This window comes from Chiloscyllium punctatum, chromosome 3 (assembly GCF_047496795.1).
Source record: "Chiloscyllium punctatum isolate Juve2018m chromosome 3, sChiPun1.3, whole genome shotgun sequence".
In the NCBI taxonomy this organism is placed as follows: domain Eukaryota; kingdom Metazoa; phylum Chordata; class Chondrichthyes; order Orectolobiformes; family Hemiscylliidae; genus Chiloscyllium; species Chiloscyllium punctatum.
Window position 1 is genome coordinate 75829160 of NC_092741.1, and position 26953 is coordinate 75856112.

At 38.7% G+C, this 26953-nt stretch overlaps 1 protein-coding gene across 7 annotated transcripts in view; it reads right to left on the bottom strand.

The window, feature by feature from the left end:
- Positions 1-26953, bottom strand: part of scara5 (scavenger receptor class A, member 5 (putative)) — a 76843-nt gene that overhangs the window by 21203 nt on the left and 28687 nt on the right. For all 7 annotated transcript variants that reach the window (XM_072555310.1, XM_072555322.1, XM_072555315.1 and 4 more), the window contains 5 exons: positions 17654-18328; positions 15226-15306; positions 14286-14390; positions 11246-11299; positions 4799-4990 (listed from right to left, as the gene is read on the bottom strand). In XM_072555310.1, coding sequence (XP_072411411.1) covers positions 4799-4990; positions 11246-11299; positions 14286-14390; positions 15226-15306; positions 17654-18328 — 1107 coding nt within the window. The remainder of the gene's footprint in view (positions 1-4798; positions 4991-11245; positions 11300-14285; positions 14391-15225; positions 15307-17653; positions 18329-26953) is intronic.

Here is a 26953-nt window from a genome sequence, read left to right on the forward strand (position 1 = left end):
TGCTGACTGGATGCCCCCCACTTGAGCTGTAAAGGCAGACAAGACCAAGACATATTACAGAATTGTATTACTGTACCCAAAAATAGTCATAAATTGTTTTGGGTATCAGAAAAACTGAGTGGGGGCAGGGTTGAAAATTTGAATTCCCACTTAGAAACAGCAACACACAAACTGGCTCAGTTGCTGCCCCCCCCCCACCCCATACATGTCCTGTGACATCGGAGTCCCCATCGACAGACCTAAGGAAAGTTTATATTTATGTCTCACACTATTTTGTCAAGTCAAGATTTTAGAATCCTTTGGAAAACTGGCCAAGAAACAGAGTTTGCAAACTTTTAAGAAGCCTGCTGAGAAGATGGGAACATTCAACCTTTTGACAACTTCAAGTGTCACTATTAGATGCTTTCTTCTATGTTAAATGTGTTTTTATAGCAGTGACTTATCATAAGACTCTACCATTGAAAGAGTAAGTTGACCATTGACAACCAATTGTTTAAGTGTGGTGATGCTTTACAGTATATTTCCTTTATGTAAAATTGCTGTTGAGCCATTAGAACTACAGGACACAGTTTTGGAAACTCTAGTGTCTCAATAAATGGCTTGACAGGATATGCTGAGACGTTGTTTGATTAACCAATTTGATTTTACCAGTCTACAAGAAGATTAAAGACAATTATGATTAATATGCTACCATTTTTAACATGCCCTCATTATCTCTTTAGTCATAGAGTCATAAAATCATGCAGCATAAAACAGGTCCTTTGGCCCAACTCATCCACGCTGACCAGGTTTCTTGGTCCCATTTGCCTGTGTTGGGCCCATATCCCTCTAAATCTTTCCTAACCATGTACCTGCCCAAATGTTTTTTAAATGTTGTAATTGTACTTGCCTCTAACACTTGCTCTGGTAACTCATTCTATATACACACCACCCTCTGTGTGAAAAAGTTGCCCCTTGAGTTCCTTTTAAATCTTTCCCCTCTCATCCTAATCCTATGCGCTCTAGTTTTGGACTCCCTGACCCTGTGAAAAGAACTTGGCTATTCGTCTTATCTATGTCCCTCACGATTTTATAACTTTTATAAAATCAGCCCTCAGCCTGCTTCATTCCAGCCTTCCAGTCTTGGTAACATCATTTTGAACTCTTTCCAGTTAAATAACATATTTCCTGTAGCAGGGTGATCAGAATTGTATGCACTACTCCAAATGTGGCCATACTAATGTCTTGTACAGCAGTACATGATATCCCAACTCCTGTACTCAATGCTATAACTGATGAAGACAAGTGGATCAAGCCCTGACTATCTGTGACGTCACTTTCAAGGAACAAGGTACCCGTGCCCCAATTCTCTCTGCTTGACCATACTGCCCAGAGCCTTGCTATTAACTGTGTAAGTCCTGCTCTGGTTTGTCTTATCAAAATGCTAGACCTCACATTTACCATTAAACTTCATCTGTCATTCCTCGGCCCACTGACCCAGTTGATCAAGACCCCATTGTATTCTTAGATAACCTTCTTCACTGCCCACTGTATTCCTTTGATTACTCTTGATTATCTCTGTCCTGCAGTAAAGCTACTTTGAGGGGGCATATAGACTATTCTCTCCAGCATGTTCTCCCTTATTATTTCTTCTCTCCATCCACATGGATTCTATATCTTCCAATCTAAGATTATTTCTTGCTACTGCACTTATTCCATTTCACCGGAACAAAGTTACCCCACTGCCCATTCATTCCTGCCTGATCTTTTGAAAACGCATGTATTCTGTTCACAGCTTTGATCTCCTTTTAATCACGTTTCTGTAATGGCTATAAGATCAGACCCATTAACCTCTATTTGTACTGTTAATTCATTTATTTTGTTCTTGATACTACATGCTTTTAAGTAAAGAGCCATTACTTTTGCCTTTTTATCATTTTCCCCCCTTTAACCCAATTTATTGTTTTTTTTCTATTGTTGTATACTTTGTTCCTTCCTGACTACTCTTGGTAACATTTCATAAAATGCTACCCTGCATTACTATCACATCATTTTGCTTTGTAAGCCTATTTATCCCCTTTGTCTGGACACTGGCCCAGCTCGGTTCAAGTGCAGCCCATTCCAATGGAACAGTTCCCTTCTATTCCAGTACTAGTGGCAGTGTCCCATGAACTGAAATGAATGCACCCAGACCAATTTTTAAGCCAGGCATTGAACTGATTGACTTTATTCGTCCCGTGCCAATTTGTCCGAGACTGAGGTTGCAAGCCAGAGATCATTACCTTGGAGGTTATGCTTTTTCATTTAGTTACTAACTGTTCAACTTCTTTCAGTGGAACGTCCTTTCTAGTTCTATCAATGTTGTTTCTACTAATGTGGACAACAGTAGCTACATCCCTCCCATCCATTCCAAGTTCTTCTCCAGCCCCGAGGAGAGTCCTTAACCCTAGCAAGAGTCAGACAACAGACCTTGGGACTCCTGCTTATTGTTGCAGGGAATAGAATACATCCCTCAAATTGTTCTGAAACCAAGCACTACCACATTCCTACTTCCTTCCCCCACATCAATGGCTCCCTGTACCATGATGCTCTGGTCTACTCATCCTTCCTACTGTCCCAACTTTCATTCACTCAGCTTGCATGAACCACCTAACCATTAAATATTTACAGGGGCTGGGGCTTCTTAAGTGCTACCTTGATTCACCAGACCTGTCTCATCTTCAGTCATACCCTCCTGTCTCTGATTACAGGACAAATTTAAATTACCTATTCTGACGGCTGTGATCATCACCTGTAGGAAAGTATTCAGGTAACTTTCCCCCTCCCCGATGCGACACAACATCTGCAACTCAGATTCCAGTTCCACTGCTTGGTTTCAAGGGTCCTTGAATTGCAAATGTTTACTACAGATGTGTTTGGTCTGGATCATGTTTGTGTCCAGCAGCTCCCACATGTTACAGCAGCAATATATCACCATATTATATATCACAATATATCCTACTACCATCATATTTTATTTATTAATTAATTACTCTAGTTTCCCCACTCTCTGCACTTTCTTGGTTTTTTTTGTTTCTCTCTCGTATCAACCATACAATAATACAAGCTATTTTAAAACAAAGTGATAAAGAAAGGCTAGAGACCTGAACACAAGCTCAAGTCCTTAGTTTACTTTAAAGAGTAGAAATACTGACCAATCCTACTAACTAACCAGTTACTTTTTCTAAGTTCTTGCCACATTGTGGTTCATGATACCACTCTTCCCTGGTCCCACAGTAGTTAGGTTTCCCTATTAACCGCTTACTCTGGAAATATTATTTCTTGCAGTAAACCTTACATAAAGCATCTGTTTCCTCATCTGCACCAAAATTCCACTTTGAATCAAATTCCCAGATGTACTCACTTGGCCTCACTTACTGAGAACAAGTCTCCCTCACACTGATTCCTTACTGAAGCATTAGCAAAATATAAAATCTGACACTGTACCATTCTAGAGCATCAGTGGCTGGCTCACACAAATCCCCTCTCCAAACCTGATGGAGGAGATAGTTCTGCAATTGAGAGGCCAGCTGCAACAGAAGCTTTATTGTTCATTGACAAAAAGTGAATTTTGGAGAAAGTTATTGCACAAATGGGAAATATCAATTCACACTGATTCAATAATGGTGCTCCCATCAGTATATTGTGAAGTGCTCTAATTATCAGTGGGATTTCATCAGTGAACAATGTAAAGTTTATCATTGCTAATAGCTCCAAGATGAAGAGTCAGGAAAAGAGGGATATAAAGATAAATCTTTATTCATTTTTTTTAGAAGCAATGGAATCTTGAAATCAAACAAAGCCTCTTTTATATAAATAATTGAGGAAGATTGGTAGATAAAAGAAAGGAAAAAAACAAGTGGAGTGTAAGGTTGATACATCTTCCAGCCTCCTAAAAACGATCTTTGAGAAGTCAAGTGGGAGTGATGGAAAAGGATTTCAGTGACAGTGAGAGTAGGCTACATGAATTGGTAGTTAGATCAACGTGAAGGTTGTTAGTGTTAATTAATGCATCTACAAATGCTGATGGAGAATAAAAAACAGAGGAGGCCATAAAAGACTGAGATGTGGAGAATGAGATGGGAGTGAGGGCATTGGAGGACTAATAGAAGTAGAGAATGGAAAATGAGTCACAGAGGGCTACAGCCCACAAACGTATTTATTTTGATCAGGCCCTCATTTAGGAGCAAGTGAGTGTGACTTGGAAATGAAGTCCTATCTCCTCATCTTATGGTGGCATTAGTGGGGTTGGAGGAGATTATTGAGATAGGGTTTGTGGGGAAGGGTAGAAAGAAAAGTGGAATCTCAATACAAGATTATCTCAATAGGCCAGAAAGGTGGCAGAGGTCTAAATGGTTCTTAGAAATGGTTACAGCACTGAAGATGGCCATATGGCCTATTGTGTCCATGCTAGCTCCCTGTGTGAACACGTGGCTTGACTTACCTCAAATTGCACCCCTCACCCAGACTGCGTTTGTTTTGTGTTAAAGAGAGACAAGAATGTCTATCTCCAATCATTTCTGGTTGACAAAGAGTCAAGGGTTATGGGGAGGTTTGGTGGCATACAGCAAAATGGAATTGAGACCACAATCAATCAAGCATTCTCTTACTGAAAGACAGAGTGGGTTCAAAGGCCAAATGGCACACTCCTGTTCCAAAGTCCTTTGTTCCGATTAAACTTAATTGGCAAATCGCTACTGGCAATCCAGCATATTGTTTGATGATAACAGAAACCAAACACTCACTGACATTTCCACTTTCTGAAAAAGAGAATAGTTACCTTGACCAAATTTATTTGCCGTGTGAATTTCATAAGCTTCTTTATAACCGAGCATCCTGCAGACCACTTCAGCATCCTGCTTGTCCCATTTATCATCACACACTGTTCCCCAGAGCTGGTCATAGAAAACCTCCACCCTGCCTTCATGAGGTCCTGATCCATTCACCAGTCTTATGATAGGTCCAAGTTCTCCTAGTGAAAAGGTTAACAAATTGATTAATATTCCATCAAGATAACTAAGCCCACTGAGTAGCCAGCAAGATATAGGTAGGATTTTTTCAGATGACAGGAATTGGTGGGGTATCTTCCTGCCAGTTATAACAGACCCACAGCTTTTAATGCTCCAAGGAAATTTGATTAGATGTTTGGTCCTTTATCTCACCCTGATTGGTTGAGCCACATACAGTAACAACCAACAATGCACTTGCCCCTTTTGTGCTTTCTTACTCTTACTACCCACATGGCCTCATTTTTAATTTTTTTTCATGATATTGTCTCTCCTCCCCAATAGAAGTGATTCTTTGATCAATATTGTCAAACTCTTTCCTCTTCTATTTCCTCCCCCCCCCCACCCACCTCCAATCTAAATACCCTATATCCAGGAATGTTGAGCTCCAATTCTGCCAATCCAACAGCCAACAATTGGTCACAGTCTAGATATCAGACTCACAATTGTCTACCTGTACTCTTGTTTGTCTTATTCTTCAGGCTTGGATTGGAACGTTTCAAATATCGTTCCATTATTTACAAATCATTGCAATGAATGAAGAAACCACCAAAAATAGCCTATCAATTTAACATCAGTGCAGAAAATCCACTGAAATCGTTCCTAGCAGGCAGATTGATTGTGCATATGGAGAAATATGAGCTGGGCAAAGATACAGCATAGATTTGTAGTCTGACTAATCTAGTTGAACTATTTGTGGAGTTGTTAACACAAATAATTATTAGTCAAGATGAAAATGCAGAGTCTTGGAGGTAACTTTGTAATGCAGATCGGTGTTGGTTAGAAGGTTGAAGAATAAAACAAAACAGGCTTTGTAGCTAATTAGCCACAGTAGATCTGTGACTAAAGAATCTAGAGAATGAACAAAATGTCAACGCGTAGCTCTGTCGGAAGTGGACATTACCGTGCAATTTTAATTATTACAGTGTGGTCTCCACAGCTATATCAGCAATGTCTGAGCCACATCAGAGGCTGCCAATGTGTAAACATTTACAGGAATGGAACTGCAAGCTGCTGAACCTGAAACAATTCAATGGAGACAATGGGGTGTAATTTTCAACAAAAGAAACCCTTTTTACAGCATATGATCAGAGAATCACAGAATAGCTATGAAGGATAATAGGATTAACATTATCTGCATGTGTAATAATGCAATGCTGATGTCAATGTTACATGAAGAGGTCACACTGGAGTCAAAATATTAACTCTGTTTCTCTCTCCACTGATGCTACCAAACTCACTGAGTTTCTCCAGTATTCTCTGAGTTTGGTTCACATGATTATGAAATGGAGTGGATGCTGTAACAGGGTCTTGTGTGTACAGGTCAAGCTGTAAATAGACTCAAACAAAGAAAAGACTTAAGCAGCAGTAATTTGAGAGACTAACTAAAGTTAGACGCCACATATGCAACAAAAAAGCTACAGAACAGAAGGTCATTTGGCCCAATGCATCTGCACTAGCTCTTCAAAGGAACAACTTATTTTGTGCCATTCACTGGTCTTCAGCCAGAGTCCTGTGCATGCTGTCTTATCAGATAATCATTTAATTTTCTCTTAAATGTTTCAATTTAATGCACCTCCACCATTCTCTCAAGCATTGAATTTCTGATGCAAAAGTCTTACAACAAAAAATGTAATACTCAAACGTAATTTTACTTCATGGGGCATGTGTAATTATGGTATGTGAGTGCACGTGGTAGGCTGAGTATTTGTGCTCCCACAGTGATGGAACTAGAGGCAGAGGGAATGCCAGGAATTGGGCTAGAGCCTCATCATTAACATCCTTTTTCTAATCATTCTTGGGATAGCGGTATGGCATGTGAGACCTGCATTTATTGCCCTTCCCTAACTGGCTGCAAATGGCCAGTGGTGAGCCAGCTTGCATAGTTCATCCTGGTCGACTGGGTTTTGTTAATCTGTCCACCATCCTCAACAGGTTGGCTAGTGTAGAGGCTGGTGTGATTTGAGGAAGTCACTAGAATTATTGGAATTGTGCTTATGCTTGGCTCAAGCAAATGAGTAAAGAATGAAGATCTGTTTTGGTGTTGTTGCAGGAAGAATATTCCTCTTTGATTTGAGCCAAGGGATTCTATCCAGTAGAGTCAGCAAATAAAGCCTTCAGTGACTGCCTCATTTGAAATGTGATATTTTTGAGAATGCAGTCCTGCCTTAGTACTGCACTAAAGTATTAGCCTAGATTATATCAGAAGTCTATGAAGAAGATTTAATACACAAAACTTTGAATGTGCTACAATCTGAACTGAGTGACACTAATGGCAAAGGCAGACTTGTTATCTTTCCAAGCATATTAAAGACATTGAAGGAAGAATAGCCCAGCTTCCATTACTAGTCGTGTAAACTTCAATTTGATTCCTCACAGACAGTTAAATGCCATTATTATCAGAACTTATTATTAGACAAATATTATGTGATCCATACTCAATGTCCACATGAGAAATCTTAAATTGTAAATGTGAATTATTTTCTATATGTGGGAGTTCCTGGCAGTATTTTACAGCTTGTGATTAATGATTAACAGATGGTATTGTTCGAAATACTTTCATTTACAAGTGAAAGCATACCTACTGGGCCCCTTTTTATGATATCATGATGGAAAAATCCACATGCTGCATTACAAATCCAACTAAAGTGGCATTTATTTTTATTCATTCACAGGATATGGGCTTTGTCGGCTCGGCCAGCATTTGCTGCCTGCCCCCAGTTGCCTTTGATGGTGAGCTGTCGCCTTTGACTGCTGCAGTACACATTGAATGGTCTAACCCACAATGCTGTTAGGAAAAGTTTCAGGAATTTGCCCAGCAATACAGGTAATCAGCATGGATTTGTAAGAGGGAGATCATATCTGACTAATTTAGTTGAGTTTTTTTAAAAGGTGACTCGATATATAGATGAGGGTCATGCAGTTGATATGCTTTACATAGACTTCAGTAAAGTCTTTGATTGAGGTGTACTAAGTTATGAATGGCATGGACAGGGTAGGTCATGAGAGTCCTTTCCCTATGGCAGGCGTGTTTTAAGACCAGAGAGCATACATTTAAGGTGAGGAGTAAGTGGTTTGGAGGAGATCTGAGGAAACATTTTTCTCACCCAGAGAGTGGTAGAAATATGAGACGTGCTGCCTGAGAAGGTGTGGAAGCAGGTATTCTTGCAATATTTAAAAAGCATCTGGACAAGCACTTAAAATGCAAGGGCATAATCAGCTGTGGATCAAATACAGAGAAATGGGAATTGGTGTAGTTTAGACATGAAAGGCCTGTTTCTATGTTATAAGACTATGATTCTAATAGCAAAGCAACAGCAATATATTTACTGGTCAGGGTGCTAATTGGTTAGGAGAGGAATGTGCATGTGGTTGGTCATTGTCTTCTAGTGGGTAGAGGCCATGCTTTTGGGTGGCGCTGTCAAATAATCTTGCTCAGTTGCTGCAGTGGATCTAGTAGATTACACACACACACACACACTACTGACACTTTGTGTTGATGGTGGAAGGAGCAAATGTTTAAGCTGGTGAATGGGTTAGCAACGTTATCAAAATATTTGATCATTAGTGGCTACTTCTTTCCAGGCAAGTGAAGTTTATTTCACCATTTTCTTGACCTCTGTGTTGTAGATGGCAGATGTTTTTGGGGTCTTCAGGAGGGGAGTTACTCACCACAGAATTCCTAGCCTCTGACCTGCTCTTGCAAGTGTCGTACTTTTATAATTGCTTCAGTTAAGTTTTTGGTCAACGTCAAATCCCAGGGAATTATGGAAGTGAGATTGAATTTCAAAGGAAGATGGTTTGATTTTCTATTGATGGTTCTCTTGTTTTTGCGGTGTGCTTGTAAAAAATTAAATTACATTTAATTAATAAACCTGGAATTGAAATGTCATCTCAGTAATGGTGACCATGATCTATTGTTCACTCATGCCTTTCAGGGAAGGATGTCTCCAATTCTTACCCAATCTGGCCTATATATGACTCCAGACCTTCAGCGATATAGTTGTTTCTCAACAGCTCTTTGATAAGGCCTGGCATATTACTCAACAAATACTGGCATTGCTGAAGGTACCAACACCCCAAGAAAGAAAAAATAGAAGAAAAAAAGACTAAGATTGTTGGGATGAGATGTAACAACATTCTGGGATGAGATGATTGACCTCCAACAACCATAATATGAGCTAGATATGATTCCAACCAGTGGACAGAATTCTCCCTGTTCCCGTTGACACATGTTTTGCTTGGGATCCCTGATTTCCCACTAAGTTAAATGCTGCCTTGATGTCATGAACACTCACTTTCACCTCGTGGTGTTGAGGTCTGCTCTTTTATTTATTTGTGGACCCAGACTGTAATGAGGTCAGGAGCTAAGGAGTGCTAGTGGAACCCAAACTCAGCATTAATTAGCATACTGTTTTTGAGTAAGTGTATTTTTTTGTTGTTAGTTCTGTTGATGAGTCCTTCATTTTACTGATGATCTAAAGTGGATGGGACAGCAGTTGACCTAGTTTTTGTGAACAGGACACTTTTTTGCTTGGTGGCACTGTGAGGACTGAAGAACTGCTAACTCTTCGATTAACAGGTGGCTTTTGGAGGCAGGATGTTCTGTGTTGGTGTGAATTAGAGGTGCAGAGAGCCATGACTACAGGCAATTAATTACACAAACAACATAAAATTGAGTGTGGCTTCTAGGCCAATGGAGGGGTTTACCCCTGGACCTTCTAGCTATTAAGCACATAAACAAAAAAGGAGACACTGCCTTTGGAATAGAAAGAGAAAAAATTGAGAAGAGTTAAAAGAAGAAGTCAAGATATGATGCAAAGATATGAGCTAGATACTAGCATTTAGATGTAGTTGTATGACTAGTGCTCAGGGGATGGTTGAGACCTTCAAGTTCCCAGGAATAAATATCACCACAGTCTGTCCTGGTCCACCCATGTTGATGCTATGGTCAAGGAAGCACACCGATGACTATTTCCTCAGAAGGCTAAAGAAATTCAGCATGTCCACAATGACTCTTACCATTTTTAAAATAAATGTTCCATAGAAAACCTCCTATCCAGTTGCATCACAGCTTGGTATGGTAACTACTCTGCCCAAGCCCAGAAATTACAGAGAGCTGTGTGTGCAGCCCAGTCCATCACGCAACCAGCCTTCCTGCTATTGACTCCATCCATATTTCCCCCTGCCTCAGCAAAACAGCCAACATAATCAAAGATCCCTCCCACCCCGGTTATACTTTCTTCCACCCTCTTCTACTTTGCAAAAGATACAAAAGTTTAAAAACACATACAAGCAGATTCAAGAATAGCTTCTTCCTCACTGTTTTTAATGAACCTCTCATATACTAGATTTACCACATTACCACACAGTACTTGGGAGCTGTATTGGAGCAGTTCGGCTGGGATATGGCTAGTCTGGAGCACAAGCATTTAGTACTATTTACAGAATGTTATCTGAGTCAGGGCCTTTGCAGTTTCCATTACAGATGTTCAACAAATACTAACAGATCATGGATTAACTCTCTTCATTAAATGATGTCCAAATGAAAGAACGATATAATTACACCTTTAGGAAGAGAATAGAAATACTTGTCTTTGTATAATATCTCTCAGACAAGAAAACCACCAATCCCACCTCACATATCTTAAAGCATTTCTTTATTGTATTTCAATATCATGTGTTGTGCTTCCTTCAATAGCTTTTGATCAGGATGAGCCCATGTGTTGATCTTAAAAATATTCCAGGCAACAAGTTAAGGTGAAGTCAATTACATAATTGCTAATTAACACTCAAAAATAGTGTACTCCAACATTTTCTGACCACAGGGACAAGAAGAATAACGGTGAAAACACTACCACATCCAACTTTCCCACAGAGACTTAATTCATCCTGATTTAATCAAACAAGTGGGAATCACCTGATGAAGGAGCATTGCTCTGAAAGCTAGTGCTTCCAATTAAATCTGTTGGACTATAACCTGGTGTTGTGTGATTTTTAAATTTGTACACCCCAGTCCAACATCGGCATCTCCAAATCATTCTCTAGTTATGTAGTGATACATACCCAAGTATGGCTATGCAGTGTTATTCAGTAACTCATACCATCTTGATTTGTTCACCAATAGAATTTACAGGTGCAGATTAAAAGCTCTATCCCAGCATGTCTAATGAGCATTTGTTACTACTGTCCTTTTTTAAAAGATTCACTCAGTGACTCACCTTGATCACCTTTCTCCCCCTTTTCTCCTTTTCTTCCTCTCTCACCTCTACGACCTTTAAAACAAATCACAAAAGAAACACAAATATTAACATAGAAGGATGTCCATGTTGTAAACTGATTGCTGTCCGTAGCACTGGAATTATAAGTGCACAATCAAAATACATGCAAATGAAGAAAGAAAGATTTGTAAACTGCCAAGATGATTAAATGTGTTTGTTCTTGGTTTGTACTTTGTTAGTGCCTGGTTTGGCTCAAAGTGAAGCTTTATTCTAAACTATTACTTATTATAAAATTAGAGCTTAATCTAGCCACAAAGTGTGTTGAATATTGCCAGGAATTGACTGGATTTAAAATGAGACTGTTATAAAAAACACAAAATATTTTATCTAAATCAAAATCTAGTTGCACTAGTAGAATAGGAAGAGGGTGGGTTCGAGTGAGTATCCCTAGCATAATAGGAGAGTTTATCATGTTACAATACTGAAGTTTAGAAGTTTGTTGTATTTTAGAACACTGCCTCTCATTTAGGATAAAATAGAAGGCATGAGGTCTTGACCAAAGCCCGTCCAACATTGGGCCTCATTGAGCAGACTACTAGCTATTAAAGGATAATTTAGAATGTTTTACTGAGAAGAAGCTGTAAGGTGTTCACACTTGGAGACAATGGCAGCAGCGTTTGTAATAACAGTAATTAGATAAGTCCTGTCCGAAGTCCCAGGTAGGTGTTAAGAATGCCAGAATGTAAACAATTATATTTTAAACTGTGCATTTAATTGTTAAATGGAATATAATTGGAACATAAAGAATAGCTAATCAAGCTCCTAAGGGATCTCTGAAACTCAGACAAGTTATTCTGCCAGGATCTGCGAAAGAGAGACCAACTAGAGGCCAAAAGTTTTTCTGGTTCATTGCAGAAGAATGTGGGTACGAGCTCATGCTCAGATGAAAAGATTAAATTTGTCAGGATTTGCAAGAGGTTAGACAGAGAATCTCCAGGTAGAAACCCCACTATAAAAGATAACAAAATTTTCTGCTGTGTTGACCATGTGATTAAGGAACAAAGATTTGGGAAAATAAGGCAAGAATGAAAAGGTCAGATTCTTGATGCAAGTAAAATATTCCAATCATTCCCTGAGGGTTTAAATGTCAAGTGATTGAATCTTGCTATTGAGTGGTGACTATCTTATTTTGATGCATATGCACCTATTATTAGCTTATCTCTCCTCATTTCTATGCATCTCCCAAATTTCCCTTCCCTCTCCAAGGAACTAGATGGCATAATTTGGAATATGAAAAGCAGTGTGGCTGCCTGGTGGTAGCAGCTCACCATTTGGTTCTCTGGGCTTTTAATCAACTCTACCTTCATCACCATCCCCTGACCAATCCATTAACATTGTCCTCTTCCACAAAACAATATGGAGAAGCTGAATAGGCTGGGGGCTATTTTCCCTGGAGCATCAGATGTGGAGGGGTGACCTTATAGAGGTTTATAAAATCATGAGGGCACATGCATAGGGTGAATAGCCAAGGTTAAGGTGAGAGGGGAAAGATTTAAAAAGGACCTGAGGGGCACCTTTTTCATGCAGAGGGTGGTGCATGTATGGAATGAGCTGCCAGAGGCAGTGATGGAGGCTGGTACAATGCAATATTTAAAAGGCATCTAGACGGGTGTATGAATAGGAAGGGTTAAGAGGGATATAGGCTAAATGCTGGCAAATGGGACTAGATTTGTTTTGGATATCTGGTCACCATGGACAAGTCTGTTCCTGTGCTGTACATTTCTATGACTATTATGATCCACAAAAGTTGGCAAACCACTAGACTCACTACATCATCAGAACTATTTTTGGATCAATTAACAGGTCTTATCAGCCTTTCACCTTGGAGCTCAGAGATACTTATGACTTGCATACTTGTGTGCAGGGACACGCACATCTTACGTTGGAGCGGGACTGGCACTCAAAAGGATTGGTTTCTGTCAGGGTTACATCTACCACAAATCTTTATGCCAATGGCTCATTTCAAGGAATTTGTGCGGACTCTGCATGATGTCTCCCTATCCTTGGCCCACAACTACATCCAGAATGTCACTGACCATGTTTTCCCCACAGTCCCCTCTAGTTTATATCCTTCCCCTACAATGAGGAAGGTCAATTAGCTCAGGCAGTGGGACTCTCCAACATCACTGGCTGCCCCCCACCCCCAGCCCTGGTGCAGGATGATATGGAGAGCACTCACTTTTCTTTGAGAGTGTCCTATCATCAACTTGCAGAGTTCATCAACTGAATTCTAGGAATGCTGAGCTTGTGAAAGATCAATAATGTGAGTTTTAGTGGTCTGTCTCAGCTATCGTGGGAGTTGCCATGATGTGTACATACATTCTCAGGTTCCTGCCTCTCTTCAAGATCCTCAGACTGTAATGGGATGGGTGTTGGGAGAAAGGAGTACTCTCTACAAACATTGCTGATGACATCTTTACATAATCCTCGGACTGATTCATACCAGAGGTACAACTCTACCCAGGGCCATAGTGGACCAGAGCGCAGGTCTCCTTAAAATAAGGGCCTCAATGCACTGCTCTAGGGATCTTGCAGTAAAGTCCAGGAAGAAGGCACCACAATATTGGAGTATGCTGTGCCCTTCACAACTGGAGCCCACAAAGGCCACTTTATTATCCTGCTTGCCCAAGAAATGTGGGATCAAATGCTATTCTGAGAATGAAGATCAGGACATTAACTGGATGGATGTTCAGGAGACCATGATAGGGCTGTGCATCATGGTGTGCGAGAGGTCAAACAGAGCCTGCACTTTACAGGTCCCACTCAGTGTTTGGAAAAGGGCAGCAATCAGTGAGATACAGCGGTAACATTACATTGCGCCTGTAAATATGGATGATTTGTGCAGCAGAGGCACTTCCACAATTCCTGAAGAATGGGTTTAGTCTCATCGAGTTCATCATGTTAAATATCAGACTGAAATAAATCAGAACATTAATGTGCTAAGATAGGCTACTTAGAATGTGGAAAGCTAATAACATACCCCATGATCCCTTTTGTCCTTTGACAGAAAATCCAGGTAGGCCACGTTCTCCTGGATCTCCTTTGAGGCCTGGTATTCCAGGTGCTCCTGTCAAACCAGGTAAACCTAAAATACAAAATTGCATTGTTTGGTGAGCACTGTGTTTCTAGTATCACAAATAAAGTGGGATAAAATCACAAAGAGGAATACAGGAATACAATTTCTCACATTTTGAATCCTTCAATAAAGAAACTAGAAGAGTGACACAAATTATATAAGAACAAATTTACTCCCACACACTCCTCCACCCATCCTACTTATCACCCCACCCATCAGTTGTGCTAACATACATCTGAGTAAATACATCTGAGTGTTCTTTGCTTTGTCTACTTTAAAGCCACCCCACAGAATCACAGAAATTTTACTATAAGAGATCAATTTTACCCAAGGTTACATAGCCCTAGCACAAAAGTACCTTCAGAAGCTCTATTGGAATATTTTATCTTCCACTTACATCTTTAAAAACTATATTTAACTAATTACAAGAAATGAGCAAGTTACAATATGGGAAAATGTGAATATACAAATTAGGAATGGAAGTAGGCCATTTGTTCTCTTGTGCCATTTAATAAGATGATGGCTGTTTATGGAATAACTCTCATTTAACAAATTTATCATCAGGTTATTTATTTTACATCAATTTAACATGCATTGACTGATTATAATATTTCCTGTTTGTGGAGGCTTTTGCTACCTTTGGAGGCTCACCTACTATCAATTACTATTAGAGGTACCAAACAATCCTCCTTCTTTAACTATTTTTTGGTATCAGTTGAGGAAAATTTGCTTTTGGAACTTGCAAGATCTTTTCAGTTAATAAAAGTTGGCCAGATCTTCTGGAGAAACTTCAATTTTCAGCAACATAATTTATATTTTGCATCGCATCCTTTGTTGAACTCACCTCTTTTCCCAGCTACACCAGTGAGTCCAGGAAGTCCATCCAATCCGTCATCACCCTTTTCACCTTTTGGCCCAGGAGGCCCTAAAATATTGAATAGTCAATAAAGCAATTGAACTGCAGTTAACCAACCTATGCAGGTTACCTTATTTCATCAGGGAATTCAGTTGTTTCAAAGATCACTGTACTTTGACTTTTTGTTGTTTATTGAGTACTCAGATTCAACAAGTTGTTGAAAATCATGTCCTAAGAAATGAAATTTTTTATTAAATAAATGTTTGCATAGCACCAGCGAAATCACACATGCAGCCAGCACATATCAACTAAACAGAGGCATGTTTTCACCAGTAACCCAATAAAACAACAAAAAAGTGATAGTTTTTTTTTAATGTTTTGGTTAAGATTAAAAATGATCAAAACCAAACACTGTAAACTGATGGCAGCTTTGAGGAAATTGTGATGTTGTAGTAGGGCCTACATGACACCTTCTATTTCCTTGCAGTTTTTATTAATCTTATCAATGGACTATTACTTAATGTTCAACACATACCTCTACAATTCTTCCCTGCATAATCTAATGTTGAAACTTTTAATTATCTAATTGTATAGTTTTCTCTCCATAACCATCACATAAGTCATCAGTTAATCTATTCATTTATGCTTTGTTGTATGCATTATTTGTGGTGGAATTCCATAGAGATGCAGTTTGTATTTCAAATGAACTGCTTCCATTTGCAAAGATCATTTTACTCTTTTAACTTTGGCAATCTCCGTAAGCTTTTCTAAGTTTGTTTTATTGCCATATTTGTGGTTTCAAGAGAATGGTGAGCTGTCAGGCCTCAACTTTAGGAAGTGAAATTCTGCTACTTGTAAAGCACATGTACTTGGCTGTGTTTGTCACTAACAAGACACAAAGGAACAATATATGAACAAGTTAGTATAATAGGTGAAATTTAGCATGGTTTCCTTAAGGTCATGTGATACATGAGCGAAAAACCACAAACCAGTGGTTTAAATTATTTCTACATATTAAAGGCATGCCTCTTTTCAAGTTTCTATTGCTCTGAACAGTGCAATATAGAAGAGGGTATTATAAAGACTACAGAGTTCAATTTAAGGTCGACAAATAATGAATTATCCCTGTTCATTAAGTAGCTGCTTTTAAAAGTTTTAATGAACGTAGTTAGGAAAGTGGTTCCCTGCTCACAATCCTCACCAACTATGATGAGTACATAAAAAGATTCAACATAAAAGAGTATTTGAAAGTATTAACACAAAAGAGTTATATTCAATAATAACAAAATTATAAATGTTCTATAAATTAAAACAAAATATGGTGCAACTTTAAAATATTTAGTTCATGTAAAATGCTTTAGCAATGATGTAGAAACTATTTGAATCTGCACTCATATCATAGGTATACCTCACAGGCACCAAAGTGGCCAGTGAGTAGTGTCAAAAGTGAATGTTCTGCAAAAGGCATTCACAACTAGAAGAGCTAATATTGTTTGAGAATCCCATTGTACAGAATTCAAGAAATATGCTGTACATATGGTTTGAATAACAATCTTCAAAAGGAACCATTGGAGCCTGCCGTGAAGATGATAGGCTTGTTGAAGTTACTAACCTGAATACTCCTCCATGTTTCACTGCAATGCTGAACATTGTTAGAATTCACTTGATGTACTCCTCCTCTGCCAGTTGTCTACCCCAGTAATTGGGCTCCTCTTGCCTCATTGCCTCCTAACCCCCTCAATTACTTTCACACTCTGACTGTTTGCCCAATGCCGGTCACCTCCCACATTTGTCTAATCTCTTGTCCCTGACTCCAGATCACCCCCTCTCGCTCCCAATCAGCACATCACGGGCTAAGGCTGATGAGCCACCCAATGCAAATAACATCATAATGTGCTGATAAGTTGCCCGGCACACCCTATGCTGTTGTATGTCCACAGCTTGCTGGTTTAAGTGAGTAAATCTTGAGTCTGTCAGTTATGATGCAGGTATGATTATCTGTGCCAGTTCATTTTGGCCTGTTGGCATAAAGCACTTTCTAGGTTACTGTTTGCTTTCATCAGGGCATGATCTCCTTAACCAGACAGGCCTGTGCCTGTCTCCAAGGTTTCCCCACAATCAACCCTGCAGGTCCTGTGCATCATATCCTCAAAATACTTTCTCACATTGATACAACATGCATCATTAAAGGTAGAATTCCAACTAAAAGGTATTCTATTTGCACAAAATAAAGAAGAGAAAACAAAATAAAGAGAATGCTTCAAGCAACAAAATGACGGTAAAGTAAGGATATCCCTCATTATACCCTGTTATCTTTCATCACATTTATAACTTATCTTCCTTTGGAATATTGTTAAAATGGAAGAATAAAAGGGAGACAAACTTCAAAGAATGTTAAATTACAAACTTCTCATACCCTGCACTAAGGTAAGATTTTTCAGGGTAATTGAATGTTCCCAGTCTTTCAGTCTCAGGTCTTCTGTGACATTGCTGAGTATGGCTACCTCATCTTTCAGTTGTTTCTCTATATTTTGCTGAATGACTTTCAACATTTTTGCATCTTCTGACACATTTGCAACTTGTATTTGAAGCTGCAGTAGACTTGCATGGTGGATGCTTATATCCTCTGTGAAGGTGCCATTGACTGTATTTAGTGTCCAACGTGCCTCCTTTATCTGCCTGCTAAGATTTCCTACATTTGATGTTATTTGTTTCAAGTTTGCTTGTTGGTGTCGCAGTGTACCCTGTGCACTGTTTATACTTATAGACAAATTGTATATCTCTTGTCTATTTGTTGAACTGAACTGTTGTAAATCATCATCTAAATCATTCACAGATGCATTAATGTCATCCATGCGGGCCTCAAAACTCTGTAACTTGTTTTCCAGTTTCTGGACAGACTGACTCAGTTGAAGGAATAGGATTGTGTGATTCTGGAAAAGCTCCTGCAGTTTGAAAATATTATCCATGACATCTTCCTTGGGTGCCTTCTGCTCCATTGTTTGACGCATGTCTTTGAAGCCTTCACCTAAGTTTGTGACGTTTTCTGTTAATATTTTCCAATCAGAAGGTGGAGATTGATATCTGGGAACTGAAATATATCAAAAGAGGTGTCATTTATAAACATCTTGCTGTCATTTGATCTTATATCTTTTGGATAAGCGTTTCTTTAAACTCTTAATAAAAGTGAGCGATTTGCAATTCATCAATTCATTTACTCTTCAAGCCAGAATCAAAGTACGTATTTTTATACAAAATAGTTTTAAAAATATGTTGGTCTCTGCAAAATTCATGAAACATATTGCACAGATCATTAAGAACTCATTTGCTTCTCATTAGAAACAGGTAATTATAACTTTTTTCTGCAAACATCTGATCAATGTAATAGAAAACATTTTGATTGTGTGAAGCTATTTGCCATGTCTTACATGCTTCCTCTTTTAAAGTAGTGATTTGTACTGGGATAGAGTCTCACTAGTCTCTTCTGGTGCCTCACTTATTAGCTGTTTTCATAGATGAACCTAATAATCAACGCCAGTTAGAGCACTTGATTCTTAGAATCATGCAATCACAATTATCTGTCCAGTTTCTTTCATTTCAGCTATTGTGAATCATTTCATATTACCACGAAAGGACAATTTTATCTTCCAGTAGCCTCAGTGCTCTGTTAGCTGAGTTCATCTAACTGAACATAAAATCATCATTAGAACTTCTTTAATTTTGTGGCTAAGAATCTCTTCATAATGAATCACTGGAAGAGCCTCATTGCAAGTGTCCTTTTCCTAATTTACAATAATTCAATTATGTCAACAAACTGTACCACACACCGGTAGAGGATGTTCAACCCATCAAGCAGAATCTTAACAGAAAAGTCACATCTCATGGGACCAATAGTTGGTCAGAAACTCAGTTGCAATTGAAATGGGTTTGTCTGTCTCTTCACCTCAGCCATAGTGTTGATATTCTACTTTCACATTTCATGACTTATCACAGTAGAAGAATGTGATGATGAATTCAATGTGTCAAAGGAAGGGTTTCTATTTGAAAGGACCCAGGTGAGAATCCTAATAAATGAAACATGTTGATTACTGATACTTCATAGTATGCAATGCAAGAGCCATTCTCCAATTGGTATCTAATATTATTCCAGCAGATTTATGATCTTATATCTTATATCTGTAAGAATATAAGATAAGCATTGGTGTTCAGGTCCATTGTAACCTGAAGGTGGCAACACAGGTCGATAGAGTTGCCAAAAAGGCATTTGGCATGCTTTCCTTGATTGGATGGGATATTGAGTACAAGAGTTGACAGGTCATGTTACAGTTGTATATTTGGTTTAACCACATTTGTAATACTGCATACAGTTCTGCAAACCACATTACCATAAGGATGTGGATGCTTTGGAGAGGGGGCAGAGGAGGTTCACCAATGTGTTGCCTGGTGTGGAGGGCACTAGCTATGAAGAGATGTTGAGTTGATTAGGATTATTTTCATTGGAAAGACGGAGGTTGAGGGGGACCTTATTGAGGTCTACAAAATCATGAGAGCTATAGACAGGGTGGATAGCAAGAAGCTTTTTTCCAGAGTGGGGGACTCAATTACTAGAGGTCATGAGTTCAAAGTGAGTGGGGAAAAGTTTAAGGGAGATATGCTTGGAAAGATTTTTACACAGAGGGTGGTGGGTGCGTGGGATGTGTTGCCAGCAGAGATGGTAGAGGTGGGCACGATAGCATCATTTAAGGTGTATCTAGACAGATACATGAATGGTAGGGATCAGAGGGATACAGATCCTTAGAAAATAGGCGACAGGTTTACATAGAGGATCTGGATCAGCACTTAGAGGGCTGAAGGGCCTTTTCCTATGCTGTAATTTCCTTTATTCTTTGTTCTATATTTCAGCTTCAAGGAAAGTACGCTGTGTGCCTTCTGACACTTTCGCATTTTCTTCCTCATTATTGTCTACATTATCAATTTTGTATCATCTGCAAACTTTGTAATTGTTCTTAGATATCTAAGTCTAAATCATTGGTTTACACAACAAAAGGCAAGGGGCTGAAACCTGCTAAACCCCTTTGGGAACAACTTTCCAGACACAAATACATCTTGCTTCCTATCCCTAAGCTAATTTTGGATCCAATATACTATAATCCCTTGGATGTTGTGGTTGTTTTAAAAACCCAACTAAAATTCATTCAGACGATGTATTGCATGTTTCCCTCATCCATTCTCCCTGTTACCTGCTCAAAAAGCTCAAACAAATTAGTCAGATACAAGGGGCAGACTGTTCTAGGAGCCACATGGGTTCTAGCAAGAATTGTGCAAGATGTCTGGTGAGACCTATCTTGACAGCAAGAGCATCTTGCTCCATCTGATATGCTTTTGTTGAGTCCCATGGTGAGCTTCTTGTCAGGTAATGGCTAGTTGACAATTAAGAGGGATTAAAGGTTGTTAAATGTCTTGCTAATGGCCCAACTCACCTCAGTAATATTCATCTTCCTATCTTCCCAAACACATCAAGCAAGCTCGATACCAACAAAACACAGCTAGGAAATAATCACAGCAAATGACATCAGCTCACCACATGCTCCATGCTGGCCTTGATGACAGTGGGTCAGGGAAGATTTCGTTGGTAATAGTGAGACTCGTAGAGCATAAGCCTTGGTGGGAGGTGCATACAGTAGCAGAAATGAAGTGAGTGTCAAGTATTGGATAGAAAATGGCAGCACTTACACTGGTGAAGTGGAGAAGGTCATTGAACCTCTTCCTACAGTGCTGAACATTTCGCCAGCTGGCTGAGGCTACTCTAAACTGGGTAGCAGCTTTGAACTAGGCTGATACGGCCTGGCATCTTGACCTGCTCCTGGAGGATGTGGAATTTCTGCCTCTTCACTACCTCATCCAGTAGGATCTCCAGGTCCCTGTCCACAAAGAACATTGGGGATTTCCCTTGTCTAGTATGTCCATTCCCAATGACTTCAGACTAACAGTGATTGTCCAGGTATGACAATGTACTCTTAAAGATGGCTTAAGCACATCAAGAATGCTGGTTAATTCAGGATATGCTGAGTTGTTGCAGGATGGGCACATGGGATGAGGCTGGAATCAGATGTGAGGGCATCATAATCATAGAGTAAGTAGTTCATGAGGTGAGTTTCTTAAGAGACGATGAGAAAGTTTGTGAGGCCTCACAGCAAAACACCATTCCAGAAAACTCAATTCAGCTTACACTTAACCAAAAAAAGTGACGTTCACCCTGAGATCTTTGTTGATGTTTTGCTTTGGCTAAAGACAATTAAGATTGAAAATAGAATGAATCAAAAAAACCCACAAATTTCTATTTTTGTTTGTTTCAGATATCCAGCATACACAGTTCTTTGTTTTATTATAAATAAACTGAATAATGAGTATGAAATTGAGACTATTCAAAGAAAGGAATGGAGAAAGACTTTGAAATAAAAAGGAATCATAAGCTAGTTTCAAAATGAACAATAACCACATTTCAGTTGCTTCAGTAATGTTTACTAGCCAGAGAGAACGTCTTTGGACAAAACAGCAGAATTAGGTTGGTGGACATGTATCACTTACATTTTCCAATGTTAGTAATGATCTGGACATATATGTGGAAGGAGATATTCAAGTTTGGGGTTGATGGCAAACTGCGAGATGTGACAAAATGCTGAAAACAAGCCAAAGACTACGAGGGATAGATAGCTACCATTTAATGCAGAAAAAAGTATGGTTCAATATGCTTTAGCCAAAAAGAATAAAAAATGTAATGGGATCCAAGTGTGTAGATTCATAAATTCTCAAAAATATGATTACAAACTTTAAAAACAAAGAGAAACTATATTTTTTTGTGTATTTTGAGAACAACTGGTAACAAAAACACTGTGGTTAGGCCATCTCTGGAATGCAAGACAGAAAATTACAAGCCAGAAACAACATTCATTCCCAGTATATATCCCTGAGAGCATACTTTCATTGTATGACATCACCACAGTATTAGGTTCCTCAGTTTAGAAGAAATATAATTAAATAATACTGGGTGAAATAATGATTTATGATAACAGAGGTTAAGGGATTGAGTTGTTAGGAAAGGTAGAGCAATTTAAATTGAAGGGATATTTAAATGACATCAAAATGATACAAATCTAGATGATTGATTTCCTTTAGAAGATTTAGTGAAGAAACTATAATCTTAAGAGACCATTTACCACTCTATTGCCATTGGTTATGCTTGCTATGATTTTGACCACATCATTTAACTCCTGAACTCCCATTCAGTGTGCACTACACTTATTCAATACCCCTAGTATATCTTCCTGATGTCTGACACCAACGTAACATTACTTCCACAACTTTGCAATCCAGGTCTCGACAGATGAAGACCAAAATTCCATTATCTTTTATAATTACAATTTGTATTTATCCATTAGATTTTAACAACTTGTGTGAATTGGCAGCTCTGTTCCACCACAGATTCTAGTCTGCCATTATTTAGAAAATACTTTGACTTTGTTGTTTTTAATCTAAAGTGCATGATCATACACTAAATGTAATGTTTTATCCCTCTACAGGCTAGGTTTTTTCCTTGTAACCTCTTGCTTTCATTCATGCCACTTAGTGTGCATCCTAACTAGTTTAGGCTAGATGATACCCCAGTAGATACCCAGAGAGAGAGCCCATTCTAATAATTGGCTGAATATTTTTTTTCTTATGCTTTCAGGCAATATCACAAGCAAGACCAGTATGTGTTGGCCATTCCTAATTGGCCTTGAACTAAGTAGCTTCCTTAGCCTTTTTTTTAAGGTGGCTAAAAGTCAAATGTGGGTCTGGGCTCTTATGTAGGCCAGACCAGGTAAGGACTGCAGTTGCCATTATACTTACTTTTAATTCTAGATTTATTGATTAAATTTTGAATTTCACCGCCTGCTCTGATGGGATTTAAACTCATTAGTCTGTGTCCTGGATTACTAGATCAGTGACAATGCCACTATGACACCCTCGCCACAAATGGTTGTTAACACACTTTGCTATTTAACTTAATTTCACACACACAGTGCACTGCGAACTCAATTTCTCTACACTATTGATCTGTAGGTTCATCTATTTTTATTTTGTGTTTTTACCTCCGATTATTAACATATGCACTTTGTTTCTTTTTGTACATCTTCTAATTTATCTTCTAAAAGAAGCAAATCATCTGCAAATGATTACATTTTTGTTTTTCAAGCTGGTACCAAATCTGTTAACATTAGCAAACTTCAAAAACATAATTTAGATAAAAATAAGGATTGCTGAAAATGCTCACCATGTTAACCACTGTCTTTGGAAGGTAAAACAGAGCAAGATACCACTTCAGGTCAATAACAACATGACTTTAAATATTAACTCTGCTTTTTGTTTCCACAGGTTCACTTCCTGGCAATTTGTAACATATTTGGTTTTTGTTTCAGATTTCCAATAACAACATTTTGTTTTTGTATGAGAAAAGATATTATTGTGCCACACAGTTTACTACATTAGGGCATTAAATTATATCTTTGGACAATTTTCTCAACCTGTGAAATGCTAGTGTACTCTAAACTGCTACACTTGGTCCCAGCGAACCTTATATTGTCTAGATTTATCATGGCATTGAGATGAGATGTGTATTTCTATAATAGGATTAGAGTTAGGGTTAGGGTCTCATAACTTGCACACATTAGATATAGCTGCTGGACCTGTTCTCTTGCCACTATTTCCACTTCTCATATTTATTGCAGACTTATTTTTAGCAAATCCTATAGAAATAAGACATTTTCCTTATACAATTCCTTGTACAATTTCCTTATTGCTTCATACCTGGTGTACTGTATATTTATAAAGCCTGGTGTACGTATATTTATAAAACCCTAAATTTTATTAATCCTCTCTTTGGTTCATGATGCATTCACATCTTCAAAGAATTTTGGCAGAGAAATTAGATTGTATTGCAGATTCTTTGATAAACACATATGGACTAGTTTCAGCACATAAATTCCCGGACTCTTTTTTATTCTTTCATGGGTATGAGTGTCACTGTCTAGATAAGTAATTATTGCCTATCGCTAATTGCACTTTAGATGATGATGATGAGATGCCTTCTTGATCTGCTGCATATGGCAACAATACTATTAAGAAGGGATGTCCAGAATGTTGACCCAACAGCACTGAAGAAATATCAATACATTTCCAAACCAAAATGGTATGTGGCTTAAATGGGAATTTGTAGGGGTGGTATTTCTATGTATCTCTTGATTTTACCTTTCTGCATGGTAGAGTTTGCTAGTTTGGACAATGATGCAAAAGGACACTTGCTGAGTTGCTATTGTGAAGCTTGTAGATAGTACGTAATGCTACACATCAATGCTAGAGGGAGCAAATATTTAAGGTGGTATGTGGGGATCCTTATTAACGAGGCTCAACTCAAGCTTCTTAAGTTTTGTTGCAGCCGTAGTTATCCAGGATAGTTAACAATGCTCCACAATTCTCCTGGCTTGTGCCTTGTAGATGATGGACAGACTTAGATATTCATTAGAAGAAATATTTGCTATTATCCTAACTTTTGACATGGTCTTGCAACCGTAGCATTGATTAGGCTGGTCCAGTTCAATTTTTGATCTGTGATCACCCCAGGATTTTGATGGTGGGGATTCAGCTATGATAACGCTGTTGTACATCAAGGTGAAATGACTAGATTGCCCTTGTTGGAGATGGTCATTACCTAGCACTTGTGTGGTACAAATGTTACTTGCCACTAATCTGTCAAAGATTGACTATTGATCAGATCTTTTTGCATATGGTCATGGACTGCATCAATATCTGAGGAATTGCAGACGTTACTAAACATTGTGCAATCACCAACAAACATTCCCATTTCTGACCTTACAATGGAGGGAAAGTCATTGATAAAGAATCTGAAAATGGTTGGACCGAAAGACTACCCTAAAAAACTCCTGCAGAGATGTCCCAAGTGTGTGATAATTGCCTTCCATCTTCAACAACCATCTTACTTTGTGGTGGGCACATCCAATGAGTAAGGGGTTTTCCCCTTTGATTCTCATTGTTTTCAATTTTGCTGGGTATCCCTGATATCATATTTTGTCGAAGGCTGCCTTGATGTCAAGGCTGGATATTTGCACCTCATCTCTTGAGTGCTGTCTTTTTGTTCATGAGTTTTAACAAAATTTGTAGCTCAGGTTGAGGTTCTGGTTGTGAGTTTTTAGATGTTTCATCACCATACTAGGTAACATCATCTGTGAGCCTCCAGATGAAGCACTGGTGGCATGGACTCCTTTCTATTTATGTGTTTAAGTTTCCTTGGTTGGTGATGTCATTTCCTGTGGTGACATCATTCCTGTGGTGATGTCATTTTCTGTGGTGATGTGGAAATGGCATCACCAACGGAAATTATTTCATCACAGGAAATTACATCACCAACCGAAGGAAACCTAAACACATAAATAGAAAGCGGGCCATGCCATCAGTGCTTCATCCAGAGGCTCACTGATGATGTTTCCTAGTATGGTGACAAATGAAAATTATATTTGACATCTGAAAATGAACCTTCTAGCTCAGTGAGCAAATTTTTTTTTCATGTTTGGACTAAGGTTGTAATCAGTAAGGAGCTGGCTCTCCTTGGCAGAAGCCAAGCTGAACATCAGTGAGCCAGTTTTTGCTGAGCAAGTACCATTTGATAATGCTTTCAATGACATTTTCCATCACTTCACTAACACTCAAGAGTTGGTTCGAGGGTGGAAGTTGTTCAGGTTGCATGCAAGCTGCTTTTTGTGGAAAGAAAATACTTAGGACAATGTTGAGTAAATGCTAATGTTGCAATTGTACTGGGTCAGCGTGGTTAAGGGCACAATGATTTCTGGAACACAAGTCTTAAATACTATATATGGCATGCTGTTTGACCAAGTATTCTTTGCTGAATCCAATGCCTTCAGTCATTTCTTGATATTGTGAGTAGAGAACTGAACTATCTGAAGACTAGTGTCTGTGATATTGGAAACCACAAGAGAAGGCCATAATAGATCAAAATACTTTAACCTTGTCTTTTATGCTGATCTGCTGACCCCCACCCTTCCACCATCCATACTGATGACAGGGATTTTTTGTGCAGCCTCCTCCTCCTGACAATTACTGTCCGCCACCATTCATGGTGGCACTGAAGAGATTTGACTTGGATCCATTGGTTGTGGAATCACTTAACTCTGTAAATTGTGTGCTATTCTACTATTTGTTATGAATATCATCCTGTGTTGTAGCTTTTCCAGGTTTGCACTTCATTTTTAGTATGCTTGGTGCTGCCTCATGTTCCCTCACCCACACTCTCACTTGAGCCAAGGTTAATCCAGGCTTGATGGTAATGGTATTGTAAGGAATATGTCGCACTTAAAGTTTACAGATTATGGTTGAATATAATTCTGCTGTATCTGATCAGTCACAGCGCTACATGGATGTCCAGTTATAGGATGTCATAATAGTTTGGCAAGCCAACATTTATTGTTGTCATGAAGATTCATAATATATTATTATTCTTTGATGGCTTGAGTTCTAAAATGGAGAAATAATTATAGCTTTAAGTTTGATTTGCATTTGCATGTTAAGAAGTGGGAAAACATGGTTCATAGTTTCATTTCTGTTTTGTTCTAAAAGTGCTGTGGAGGTTTGTGAAAATATGTTT